The 13,192-nt window shown below is 55.6% G+C and overlaps 2 protein-coding genes across 2 annotated transcripts in view; one reads left to right on the forward strand and one right to left on the reverse strand.

The window, feature by feature from the left end:
* NOSIP (nitric oxide synthase interacting protein) overlaps positions 1-6,335 on the reverse strand; it is a 12,292-nt gene extending 5,957 nt beyond the window's left edge. Inside the window, exon 1 of the mRNA XM_012733505.1 lies at positions 6,260-6,335. The gene's annotated coding sequence lies outside the window, so the exon portion shown is untranslated. The remainder of the gene's footprint in view (positions 1-6,259) is intronic.
* A 1,749-nt stretch (positions 6,336-8,084) lies between these two features.
* Positions 8,085-12,190, forward strand: PRRG2 (proline rich Gla (G-carboxyglutamic acid) 2). Its single transcript, XM_012733706.1, has 6 exons — positions 8,085-8,188; positions 8,355-8,530; positions 8,658-8,697; positions 10,846-10,972; positions 11,653-11,799; positions 12,104-12,190. Exons 1-6 carry the CDS (start codon positions 8,104-8,106, stop codon positions 12,120-12,122), a joined length of 594 nt encoding a protein of 197 aa, XP_012589160.1. The 5' UTR covers positions 8,085-8,103; the 3' UTR covers positions 12,123-12,190.
* Positions 12,191-13,192: the final 1,002 nt, after the last annotated feature.

Here is a 13,192-nt window from a genome sequence, read left to right on the forward strand (position 1 = left end):
CCTGTGAGATGCAAGCATGACTAGGCTTTGGTGATCTCCAGAAGACCGTGGGCACAGGCGTGAAATGGCCGTCACCTCCCTGCCCCGCCCTCTCTACCCCACCCCCACCCCCACCCGAAGGTCGTGCCCACTGCCCCAAGGGTAAATTCCCCACGCTATTCTTAGTCGCCACAGCCCTGGCCCTGGGCATCTGGCTGCTTGTCTGGTGGCCAAGAACCGGTGCCTGTGCCCTCTGCTTTCCGGAGAGCAGAGGAAGGACCGCAGGGGGAGCTGTTTACCCGGTGACAGTGGAAAAACAACCAACGGCTGGAGGAGCCCACCCCGCCTGCTCGGCGCGGCCATGACTCTTCTCTCCAAGGCCTGTTTCATTGTGCAAGCGGAAGGTACAGTTGATCCCACGCATGAGAAATGGCCAGAACTGGCAGACCCAGAGAGAGAAAAGAGCTCACTGGAGGGGGTGATCGCTAAGGGGCATGGCGTTGGCATTTGGGGGTGACGGAAATGCGCTGGAACCAGAGTGGTGGCAGTTGCAGGAAATCAGCAATTCTACTGAAAACCAGCGACTTGTCCGCCTGAAGCGAGCGAGCGGATGCTGTGATTTATGACTCCATGGAAAACGCGCCAAGCCCACCTCCCCAGCCTGGTTTCTGCCTGTGGCCTTCTGCATTTCTGGTATGGCAAATGTTGACAGCTATTTGCCTCTTGGAGTCCTCATGAATTTTCAGGCCTGAGACCAACAAGCCCGAGGCGGCTGGGGCAGGTGGCGGGGGCGGGCGGGCGCGGCTCCAGCATCTCAAAACCCCAGAAGCATCTGCCCCGGCCACACAGCTCCGGCAAGGCCAGCTTCAGATGGAGAACAGCGACTGCCACCTGCTTCTCGATGTTCCAGGAAGGACACATCAGCTACTGTCTGTCACCACCCTCGGAACCGGGAGAGCACAGGCCTGACGATGCCCGCAGAAGGCAGCAGAGCCGGGGCCGGAGCCCCCCGAGTCCCCGTGACAACTGTCAGTCCTCCCAGGAAGACTCTGGGTACAAAGTCTTCAAAATCCAGAACACGTGTCACTCTTTGAACGGATCGCAGCTCAGACGGGGGACGTCACAGATGGATCAGGTCCGGGGGGGACAGGGAGAGACAGTTGTTCGGAACCAAGGGGCTAGCTGCACTGAAGGAAGCCACAGAAAGAGGTGTCCTAGGAGTCAAGCGGCTTCTTGGGGTTCCTACTAACAATGGGCGGTATTTATGGGCGCTGGTGAACTTGCTCCAAGTCCTAAGTCTCTGGGTGCTCAGAGGTGCAGACAGGATCGGGCAGTCGCTTCCAAGCCTCGCGCTCCCTAGGGGAAGCTGCGCCCCGGGAACCGGCCGCCCGAGCAGGAGAACAGAGGGTCGGAGGGCCCCGCGCCCAGCCGCTCAGGGCTCAACAAGTCTGTCCTCAGTAGGCGCAGTGGCTGCAGCCCCCCACTTTATAGGAGGGAACACCGGGGTGAATAGGTCTCTCTGCATGGTCCCGTGACAGGCCTGCTCTGGGCTTTCGAAGGGAACTAGCCCATGTCACCCCACTGCAGGGCGCGGGGCCAGCCCGACACCAAACACCAAACCGCTCACATCTGAGATGAAGGAGGTCCCCGCCACGGGAAGCCACCTCGCCCTGAGCAAGCTGGTCTGGCCTTCAGCGGCGGGCAGGCGCCAGCGAGGGGCAGACGGGGGTACTGGACGCTCACTAACAGGGCAGCTGGACACGGAGGCGTGCCGCCGTCGTCAGCCGGGGCCCCCAAAACCAACTGCCACACGTGGGGAGCTCAGTCAACAGAGTTTCTTCCAACACTCTGGAGGCCGGAAGTCCAAGGTCAGAGCTGGCAGGGTCAGAGTGGGGTGACGGTTCCCTAACTGGACATCAAATGGAGAGAGGGCTCCCTGTCTCCTCCACGCCGAGGTTTTTATTTTTTATATCCAGAAATTGGTTTCTGTTTTATTTGAGTTCATCTGTTGTGACTTGCTTGCCTCCCCCCGCTAATGACGCCAGCCCCAAGAGGAGGGCGCCGTGCTCATGACCGCATGTAACCCCGACGACTGGGGATCCAGGCATCCACGTATGAGCTGGGAGCACAAAGATGCTGTCCATAAGCACATGCGGCTTTCTGTCGCTATGAAGCTGGGAGACACTGACCAGTCTGCGGGTGTCAGAGCTTTCACCCAGCACTCCCGCAAGCCCCTCAATAAGATGGTGTGATCCCCAAAACACACAAAAGCCAACCCCTGAAGCCACCGAGCAGGCCAGCACCACACCCCCATTCGGACAGGTCAGCCACTGGCCACGCCCCGTGAAATCACACGAGATTTCATTTCCTCACTCTATCAATAGGCAGCCAGAGGACCTAGGTGGGACCAAACACGAGGGCCAGAAGATAAGACATCTGAGTCTGTGGGTGCGCCCCCAGTAGTGACTCAACTCTACCCTTGTATGGTTAAAGCAGCCTGGCTGTGTTCCAATGAAATGTTATTAATGGCCCTGACATCTGATCACATATAAGTATCACAGGTCACAAAATATTCTTTTCATTTTTTCCAATTATTTTTATTAAAGATTTATTTACTTATGCATAGAAGAACAGGCCAGAGTTGCAGGGGTAAAAGGAGTCACCAGAGTCAGAGTGTGGAACAGAACAGGCAGACTGACAAAAATATACTGCTGAGGCCCTCCCTGGTGGCGCAGCGGGTTAAAGCACAGCACTGAGAATCTGAAGCCACTTCCGTATGAGTTCGATTCCCGCCTGCCCCGGAGGAGACCACATGGCGTGGCAGACCTCTCCTGACCCGCCCGCTGCTCCCCTCAGCAGTGTACTTCGTCGATCTGCCTGTTCTGCTCCCCACTCTGTCTCTGGTGAAGCCTCTCACCGCCCCTGAGCCTCTGGCCTGTACCCCAGTTCTGTATGAATAAATAAATAAATCTTTAAAAAAATATATATATACTGCTGAGGGAAACAGTGGGGAGACAGGAGGGGTCTGCTGCGCCCTGTGGGTCACTCCCTGGCTGGGGATTGAACTTGTGCTGCAGTGGCTTCATAGTGCTGTGACTTAACCCCTTGCACCACGGGGAAGGCCTGGGTTTTGACATTTTAAAATAATTGGAAAAAAATTGGCCCACCCCCGTGGAGCAAGGGGTTAAGTCACAGCACTATGAAGCTGTCTGCAGCCACTGCAGCACGAGTTCAATCCCCGGCCAGGGAGCTGACGCACAGGGCTCAGCGGACCCCTCCTGACTCCCCACTAACCCCCTCCCCACCTCCCCAGCGTACTTCAGTGGATCCTTCTGTTCTGCTCCCCACTCCGTCTATGATGAACCCTCTCATCCACCCCCTGACCCTGCATCCCAATTCTTGTATGCATAAATAAATGAATCTTAAAAAAATAAAATATTGAAGCCCTTCTTAGTTTGCAGACTGTACAAAGACATGTAGCAGTTGTAAATCATATATATGATATGGGAATTGTGGCAGAATTTATAAATAGCTTAAAATTTGGTGATAAAAACGACAAGTGGGCCCTCCCTGGTGGCTCAGCGGGTTAAAGCATAGCACTGAGAATCTAAAGCCGCTTCCGCATGAGTTCGATTCCCGCCTGCCCCGGAGGAGACCACATGGCGTGGCAGACCTCTCCTGACCCGCCCGCTGCTCCCCTCAGCAGTGTACTTCGTTGATCTGCCTGTTCTGTTCCCCACTCTGTCTCTGGTGAAGCCTCTCGCCGCCCCTGAGCCTCTGGCCTGTACCCCAGTTCTGTATGCACAAATAAATAAATCTTTAAAAAAACAAACAAACAAACAAACAACAAAAAAAACGACAAGTGACCTGACTTTAAAATGGGTAAAGAGTCTGAATAGACATTTCTGCAAAGAAGAAACACGACTGGCCAATAACGTGGCAAGATGCTTGACACCGCTGTCATTAAAGAAATGCAAGCAAGACCACAGTGACATACCCACTAGGGACACCATAGTCAAAAATACGGACGGTCTCTGTGGTGGTTCAAGGGGCTGAGTCTCAGCACTATGAAGCTGCCCGCAGCCACTGCAGCATGAGTTTGATCCCAGGCCAGGGAATGACCCACAGGGCGCAGCAGACCTCCCCCCGCTGCTCCCCTCAGCAGTGGACTTCGTCGATCTGCCTGTTCTGCTCCCCACTCTGTCTCTGGTGAATCCTCTCACCCCCTGCATCTCTGGCCTGTACCCCAGTTCTGTGTGTATAAATAAATAAATCTTTTTTAAAAAGCCCATGAAGGATTATATAAACAATGTAACCCCAAGTGATAAAGACATGTAAACAACTGACAAAAAAGAAAAATTCAAGATTTAAAAAAGGTCAGATTATAAAAAGTGTGGAGACTGGACTGGGCCCTCCCGCACTGAGGCGGGGTGTAGGCAGTGCAGCCACTCGGGAAGGGTGTGAACAACACGGATGCCAGTGGACAGGCAGGGGGAGTCCATCCGCACGGGGGGCCGCTCTTCTGCCATGGAAAGATCGCACCACTGACCCACGCTACCAAAAGGACGAAAACATTATACTAAGTGGAAGAAGCCAGAGGCAACAAGATTAGATTAGATTGTGGATTAGCCAAATCCACAGACGAAAACGATTAGTTGGGACTGGAGGTGAGGTGGGAGACAAGGGCGGGTGAGCGCTACCGAGTACTGGGCATCTTTTTGGGGTGGTGCAAATGTCCTGAAATTGACTTTGGTGATGGCAGGACAACACTGTGAATGTACTGAAATGAACTGCACTCTTTGCGTGGGACATATTCCAGTCAGGAAAAACAAGGATTTTTCTTTTAGAATTTGCATTTGGCCTGTTGACCCTGGCTTGGAGGAACAAGTGACATGAGCTTACAAAGAAGTGAAAAGACAAATTCAGAAGAGGGGGTGATCAGAAACAGAACTGACTCCGTTTCCTCAATAAGTCATTTATACCAAGAAAAGGACAGAATGCCGTTGGAGGAAAGACAATTCTAAATTGAGAGGAATTTCACACAGATAATAGAAACGACTAATTTAAACAAACGAAAGCATTTAAGGCATTTTTGAGACACAGGATTTGATTACTGACCAGGCCACAATAAGCTAGAATCACACTGCTTCTGTTCAGTGTGATAATGGTGTTGAGATGATGGAAGAAAATATCCCTGATTTTACACATGCAACCTGAAATTGCTTGCATGGTACTACATGCATGACTATGTAGGGGTGGAATGTAGCGATTCTGTGATGGTTAAGACTGGCTTTATATATACGTAATTAAAAACATACATGTCAGCCAGAATGGCAAACATTCAGAACTGGTGCATCTGGGTGATGGGGATTTTTTTTTTCTAAAAGATTTATTTATTTACTTATGCAAACAAGAGCTGTGGTGTAGGGCAGAGGGGTTGGGGGAGTGAGAGGATTCCCCAGAGACAGGGTAGGGAGCAGAACAGGCTGATCCACTGAGTGACACTGCTGAAGTGAGCAGTGCGGAGACAGGAGAGGTCCGCGGAGCCATGTGGGTATGTCCCTGGCCTGGGATCGGGGTTCGAACTCAGGCAGCAGTGGCTGCAGATTGCTCGACAGCGCTGAGATTTAACTGCTTGAGCCCCCAGGGAGGGCCCGACAGGGGTTCTTACACTGTTTCTCACTTTTGTATGTTTGAACTTCTTCATAATAAAACATTAAAGGATCCTTCAAGGTCCAAGTTCACACCGAATGGGCAGCACAGTCAGGACGGTAGCCAGGACGGTAGCCCTGGACTGCCTGACCCCAAAGATCCACAGAGAAAAATAGTGACCTCCACCCCCCACTCCGAGGGGAAGGGGGGGTCACAAGGGCGCACAGAAGGCGGGCGGCGGCACGATCTTCCCCTGTCCCATTCTGCGTCCACGCTCCCACCAGACTGCGAAACTGCGGCCGGACGAGGGCGTCCTCCTTGCTCAACTCGGGCTCCTCTGACCCACAGGAGTTCCAGTTTCTTCCTCTGGGACCCCAGATCATTGTCCACGACCAAACAACTACAACACCCCCACCCCACCCCCCAGAACCGCCCGACGGACCGGCTACCTCCGGGCATGCTGGGAGATGTAGTTCAGCGCAAACTCAGGGCGCCTGCAGCGATCTGCTCATGGTTGACCAGGAAATGGGAGTTGGAACCCCTGTTCCTGTCTCCGTGGGGACCCCAAGGCCCTGGCCCGCGGGAAGGCGACCCCAGCAACACTATTTCACCACCGTGGGGAACTCACCTCTCAAACGACTCCTCGACCCTCAGTGGCTTCTTCAACTGCGCCCAGACACCGGAAAAGAGCGTTGTTTTCGTTCCCCGCCCCGCCCACTTCCGCCCGGCTGAAGATAACGGAAGTAGAGCTGCCCCTAGTTGCAGAGGGAACTCGTTTGGCCTGGAGAGTCCTCTCTTTTCTCCTCCCTCAGGAAACGTGAGCGGCAATTCAAAGATTCCGGTTAGTGAATGAGAGCGACGACGGTGGACGAGATGAGGACGGACGCTCGGTATATATCAAGCGTTTACCGGGTCGGACAAATTCCTGCTTGTAGCTAGCGTTTGCATCTCTCCAGGATGGAGTTTACGGACTATCACCTCCCACAGAAACTGGGAAGTGCACGTCCCCAAGTTTGTCATCCACTTTTCTTGCTCAGCTGTTGAGACAATTGAGAAGTACTTCTGTCCCCATTTTATGCAGGGAGCAATTGAGAAATCTGGAAGCCAAAGTCGTTAAAAATCACCTCAGGAGCAGGAATTGTCTACGGCATTGCCTAGCTGCTCCCAGGGACCAATGCACAGAGTTCCCACAACTTTTCAGATATCTAGATAAATACACATTTATTTCCCTGGAGTGATGGGGCAGGAAGAGAGAAGCAGTGAAGAATCATATTCAGTCTCCTAAGTACCCCCAAGATTTCTTTTTTTTTTTTTAAGATTTATTTATGCATACAAGAACCGTGATACAGGCCAGAGATGCAGGTAGTGAGAGGATTCACCCAAGACAGAGTGGGAAGCAGAACAATGTGTTGACTGAAACACACTGTTAAGGGGAGCAAAGGGCAGGACAGGAGAGGTCTGCTGTGCCATGTGGCTCCCTGGCCAGGGATCGGAATCATGCTGCCATAGCTGCGGATGGCTTCATAGTGCTGCACTTTAACCTGTTTCGCCACCAGGGAGGGCACACCACCAAGGTTTCTTAGACCCTGACTTCCCTGGGACTCTAAACTTTAGGTCATTCATCCCAAGGTCCCTTTAAATATTTGTCCCTTACCTGAGTCCCGCCCATGGCAGGTAATTGCAAACCACGCCCCCTCTGCCAGAAACCGGGATCCAAACCTTTATAGGGTAGTGGGGCTCCCCTCCTCTTCTCCCCCCTTTCCTGTTCCCCTTCACAGTTGGTAGCAGCTGGCCAAGGAGGCCTGATAAGGAGGAGGGGACCGTGCTCCCAAGGCTGGGCAGGTAAGTGAACATTCCTGGGGCAGAACCTGGCAGGAGATCTCAGGTGTCTGGCTCCCCGGCCCACATGGATTCAGAAGTATTTGCCCCCCAAGCCTGAGTCCAGGACCCTTCCTTCCCTGGAACCCAGGAACATGGGTCACTGTTCTTGCCTCATCTGTAATCTTTGCTTGCTGTGGGTAGATGTGTCAATGGCACAGAGGCAGGTACACCTGGGCATTACCAGGAGGAAGTGTCCATCACCCCTGGACCTGTTTATGAGCACCTACTATGCGCCCAAAGACTTTGCTGGGTGTGGCGGGCAAAATGGAGAAGAGATAAGCACCCTGCTTGGGTCTCTGGAGTACAGAGCCACGGGCGGGCACTGCAAAGCGATGACCGTGGACAAGTGGCTTAAGCGCGCTGTGTCTCTGGTCCCTCATCTATAAGATGGGGCTCATGGTAGGACTGTTGAGAACGGTAAACTGAGTTGCTAGGTTCACTACCTTGACCTTGTCTGGTCTAACTACAGCCGTGTAAGTGGCTGCTGTTAGTATTAGAACTCATGAAGATCCAGGTAGGAAGACCGGCCCATTTGCGGGGGCCAGGACACGTGTCATCTATACCACAGCTGGTTCCAGGTGTCCACAAAATATGAGGGGCCACCCCTCTCTGCTGCTGCTCTACCTGGGACTGAGCACCTGCCTGCATACCTTGCCTAGGGCAGAGCAAGACCAAGGTGAGTGTCTAGGAGCTGACCAGACCCCAGAACCCTGGCATCTAGCCCTCCCCACCCCGCCCCTGCCCTGGGCCCCATAATCCTCTGTCTCCTGAGGTTCAAATTGCTCCATGTCTCCAGTCCTGTGAACCCTCCCTTTCTCCCTCCCCATGTCCTTTGGGTCCAGAAGTCTTTCTGGACTCCCCGGAGGCCCAGAGCTTCCTGAGAAGCCACAGTCGCGTCCGGAGAGCCAATCACTGGGACCTGGAGCTGCTCACGCCCGGGAACCTGGAGCGGGAGTGTGTGGAGGAACAGTGCTCCTGGGAGGAGGCCAGGGAGGTCTTCGAGGACAACGCTCTGACGGTGAGGCCTGGGCCCCGGTGTCTCCCCTCTGGTCTCCTAAGTCTGGGCAGGCTGGTTTGTGGTGGTGTGGACTCTCCCAAGTGACACGTCGCCTCTCTGCCAACTTCTCCATTCCTGCCCCTTCCAGGAGCGTTTCTGGGAGAACTACATCTACAACGGCAAAGGGGGTGAGTGTGTGGTGGGGGTCGCCCATTCCGTGCCACTGAGGCAGCGCCTTAGCAAGGAGGCTGAACCAGTACCCCCAAGCCTGCTCCCCCAATTCCATGCTCCTGAGTTTGGGAAGCTGGTTGTTGAAGGAGTGTCTGCCTGAAGAACCTACCCCATCTCATGGGGAGGGGCTCCCTCTGTCCACAGGAAAGGAGCTTCTGGCCCAGGAGGGGCCCCTCAGGCCTCAGGCCTCAGGCTCCAGGCACTGACCCCTGAGCCTCCGGGTTCCAGAACACCAGCCCCTCTGCAGTGTGGGCTGCCCTCTAGCAAAGGGGCCTGGCCCAGCGCAGGCATGTCAGACCTCACCTGCTCAGGCGGCACACCCCCAACCCTCCTCTGGAGTTCTGAGGCACCATCAGGCTCAGCCTGGTTGCTAAGGGGGCGCTCCTTGGCAACCAGGTCTGGTCAGGCCAGACCCAGGAAGCCCACAGCACGCTCCTACCTGGCTGGCCACCCCTCCCCCGCTGCCCCATCCCAGTGGTGCCTGGTTGCTAAGGAGGGCTTCTCCCTAGCAACCACACCTAGCCAGCTCCAGGACCCCAGGCCTCCTGCCCACTGGAGGACCCCTCCGGGCACTAGCCGCCCCGCCCCCTCTTGGTCTGGTTGCTAGGGGTGGATGCACCTTAGCAACAGGCCCTGGGTCTGGACTGCAGCCCCGCATCAGAGCCTGGTTGCTAGGGAGGCGACTCCTGCTACAGGCCTGCCAGCTGGCTCCTGCATCACCTGAACCTGGCCGGGGAGGGCCAGCTCGCTCAGTGCAGCCGAGGGGGCTCAAAGTCTGGGGTTCACTGTGGCAGGGAAGCCCCTCACCCAGAGTTAAAGGGAGTGTCCCAGCACCAAAAGTCCTCTCCGTGGGCCGCCCCCAGCCCTTTCCTCAAAAAACACAAAGGAGGACTCACATTAATAACAGAGCTGTGCTTTAGCAAAGCAGCCACCGGAACTCTACAGACACCCCGCGGTCTGTTATTGGGGGGAGGGCCATGATCAATGAATTTTCCTGAGCGAGCTGAGCTTCGCAGTGCATTGAGAAGCCTTCTTTGTGGATTCTGCTCTTCCTTCAGACCTGAGGCTCTGTCCCTTGGTGGCCTGATTGGTAAAGGAGCTACATTTCAGGGAGGCTAACCTGCCAGATGAAACACAGGACTAACACCCCCATCCCAGCTAAAGCTGAATTTCACTGGCCTGTACCCTAGTTCTTGTATACATAAATAAACAAACAAATCTTTTAAAAAGTTGAATTTCAAATGCACATGAATTAAAAAAAAAAAAACAACCACAGTGTTAAGTACATCTCAAATATTCCATGGGCTATAATTACACTAAAAAATTACTTGTTGCTGTGTATCTTTTTTTTTTTTAAAGATTTATTTATTTATGCATTCAAGAGCTGGGGTACAGGCCAGAGGTGTGGGGAAGGTGAGAGGATTCACCAGGAACAGAGTGGGGAGCAGAACAGGCAGATTGATGAAACACAAGGCTGAGAGGAGCAGTGGGGCGACAGGAGAGGTCTGCTGTGCCCTGCGGGTCACTCTCCTGGCCGGGGATCGAACTCTCACTACAGGGGCACTGAGAAACTGCAGGGCTTGCTGACAGCTTCACAGTGCTGCATTTCAACCCCCTGCACCACCAGGAAGGGCCCATTGTTACTGAGTATCTTAAACTAACCCTTAACTGGTGTCCTGGATTATCACTTGCGCAATCTGGTGATGGTCAGTGTGGGGGCCTCTGCGTACCTGAGCTCCATATTGTACCTGAGTGTGCCAGCCCCCTTTAGCAATCGGATTGTTTAGGAGGCCGTGTCCCCTGACTCTTGGGCACCTCAAAACCACCCACTGTCCTGGGAGAAGCTAGTAGCTGTAGGGACACTGCTGCTGCTGCCCTCATGGATTTTCAGTCCTATTTGGAGAATCTTGGGCCCTGGATGCCCTTTGATCTGGAATGTTCCCTGCCCCCAGGGGAGAGCATATTCTGTGGGAAGGGGGAGGTTGGCCTGAGGACATACCTCTGTCTTGCTTCTGGGCCTGCACTCCTGCCCCAGGACAAGGCGTTGGGGTGTTGGGGTGAGTGGCCACCCCGAGTCAGTGGCTCTGTCTCCCCACCCCCCACAGGGCGTAGGCGTGTGGATGTAGCAGGCCTGGCTGCAGGGCTGACAGCCGGCATCCTGCTCGTTGTTCTGGCTGGTCTAGGAGCCTTCTGGTACCTGCGACGGCGGCACCAGCGACCCTGTCCCCAGGAGTAAGGGGGCTTCAGTGAGGAGGGTGGGAGGGGTAGGGACTGGAGGGCAGGTGGGGCGGGGGAGGACATTTGTGGCCAGATGGGCATCAAAGATGAAACGCCTGAGGATCTGAGGAGTGAGTCTGTGACAGGTGTGTGGCTTCAGTCCCTGACACACCTTAGGGGCTGATCAATATTTGCTGCCTGACTGCAGGACCAGCTTCTGTCTGATGATCAGTATCGTATCTGGGGAGGCTGCAGTCTGTGGTCTGTGGGTGTCTGTCGTGTGTAAGTTTCTGTGTGTGTGGGAGGGGTTGCATGTGTGTAAGTGTTTTCCATTGCAGGGTTTGATGTGTCATGGGGCTTGAGTGTCTGTCTTGGAAGTATAGTGAGCATGGGTTTTTTTTGAAGTTTACGTAAAAGTGGGTCTGGGAGATGTGGACTGGGTATCTGCAAGGTGTGTCTGTTTTTGAGAGTGTCCACCAGCTTCTACCCGGCCGACTTGTTCTCCATTATCGGGCCTGTGTCTGTGAGTGAGAGCCAGTCTCCAAAGTTGTTGATTTCTGTCTCTGTCATTTCGAGGCACTGTTCTTTTACCCTGACTCTGTTCTCCATCACCCTCAGTGTCTGTGTCCCTATGTTCTTCACTTTCTATATCTTGTAGGTCTCACCTGCTAACAATGCATCTTTTCTGTCTCCAGGGCCCATCTCATCAGCCCTCTGAGCCCCCTGAGCTCTCTGGGCCCACCGACGCCCCTGCCTCCACCCCCACCTCCTGGTCTCCCCACCTATGAGCAGGCACTGGCTGCCTCTGGGGTCCACGACGCGCCTCCACCCCCATACACCAGGTACTGGGCGGGGCTTCTTCCAGGGGCGGGGCTAGGACACTGCCGGGGGCGGGGCGTGGACTCGGGGGCGGGACTTGGAATTTTGAGATTATCCGGGGCGAGGCGTGGAGCCCGGGGGCGGGGCCTGGTGCAATAGTCCGGGGGCGTGGCCCAGCTTGTGTATGGAGCATTATAGGGGGCGGGTTTTGTGCCCAGAGGCTCCGGGATTGGCTGAGAGGCCCAGGGCGGGTCGGACCGGTCTAGGTTGAGGGAAGGGGGGCGAAACTGCCGTCTTTGACTCCCCACTGTGCCCCTCCCCTTTCAGCCTCCGGAGGCCTCGCTGAAGAACCCCTCGGAGCCGGGGTTCCCCGACTCGTGCCCCAGATTCGCACCGGGTTCCGGAAGCGTCCAGGCCTCATAAACTCCGGAGCAGTGCAGGGGGTGGGGGGGTGGGAGTAGGGTCGTTCGCCCCGAGGCCTACCCTGGCACACGTGTTTCCGCCGCGGGCAGATACAACCATGTCTCTGGCCGACGTGTTCCAGCGTCCCAGCCCCTTGCGGGCCCCTAAATTCTCCTGACCGTAGGGGTACCCGTCGGCCCCGCCCCCAGAAAGGGCGTTCGTGGAAACTCGGACGGACATCGCCCTCTGTTGCCACGGGCCACGCAGAGCCCCGCCTGTGCACACGCGTGTCTCGTGAGCTCCCCGTGCGCACAGGCTCGCTTCACATTCCGGGGACTAGGGGACATTAGCAGGCGTACTCGGTAGGGACATGCTGGCATTGCGCCCAGGGATCTGGAGTTGAGCTTTTCCCCTAACTAAAAGCCGTTTTGGAAATGAGACCGAAAAATGTGAAACAATGCAAAAAAATAAAAATCAAACAAGATGACCCGCGTTCCCTGGTGCGTCTGCGCGCGGCGAAGCTGGCTTTCAGTACAAACGCTGCGCCCTACACCCCCAGGCCCTGCTTGCTTTCAGTCTTCTCTCTCTCTCTCTTTTTTTTTTTTTGCATTTGCACGGGATTGTGGGAGGAAGCGGAGCGCAGCCAGACACCCCGCCGCCCGCCCCCCTTCCCCTCCCCCCTCCCCCAGCCGCCTTGTGCAAAGATGGCTGCACCGTGAGCGCAGAGGAGGAGGAGGAGGCGGCGGCGGCGGCGAGAGAGCGAGCACCCAGCGCCCGCACCCACCCCGGGGCCGCCCGGGACGCCCCCTCCTGAGCGCGCGCCCCCCCTTTTCTCTTGCAAGCGCCGGGGCAAAGGCGGAGACAGCGGGGTCCCTCCTCCCCCCCTTTCCCTCCAGGGGGAACCCCCCTTCCCCCCTCCTTGGCTCGGCGGCTGCACCCCCTCCCTTACCCGCCCCTCCGCCCCTGCCCCCTCCCTCCTCCGCCCGGGGCCTTCCCGGGCCTTCGGCGGCTGCA

This window comes from Condylura cristata, unplaced genomic scaffold (assembly GCF_000260355.1).
Source record: "Condylura cristata isolate star-nosed mole 26May11 unplaced genomic scaffold, ConCri1.0 scaffold00041, whole genome shotgun sequence".
NCBI classification, from domain to species: domain Eukaryota; kingdom Metazoa; phylum Chordata; class Mammalia; order Eulipotyphla; family Talpidae; genus Condylura; species Condylura cristata.

What these genes read in the sequence shown, in the direction of transcription:
- PRRG2 (XM_012733706.1), top strand. Translation starts at nt 8,104, where the DNA reads ATGAGGGGCCACCCCTCTCTGCTGCTGCTCTACCTGGGACTGAGCACC. An exon ending in TAGGGCAGAGCAAGACCAAG is followed by an intron (nt 8,189 to 8,354) that starts GTGAGTGTCTAG and finishes CTTTGGGTCCAG; the next exon opens with AAGTCTTTCTGGACTCCCCG. An exon ending in CAGCGACCCTGTCCCCAGGA is followed by an intron (nt 10,973 to 11,652) that starts GTAAGGGGGCTT and finishes TTCTGTCTCCAG; the next exon opens with GGCCCATCTCATCAGCCCTC.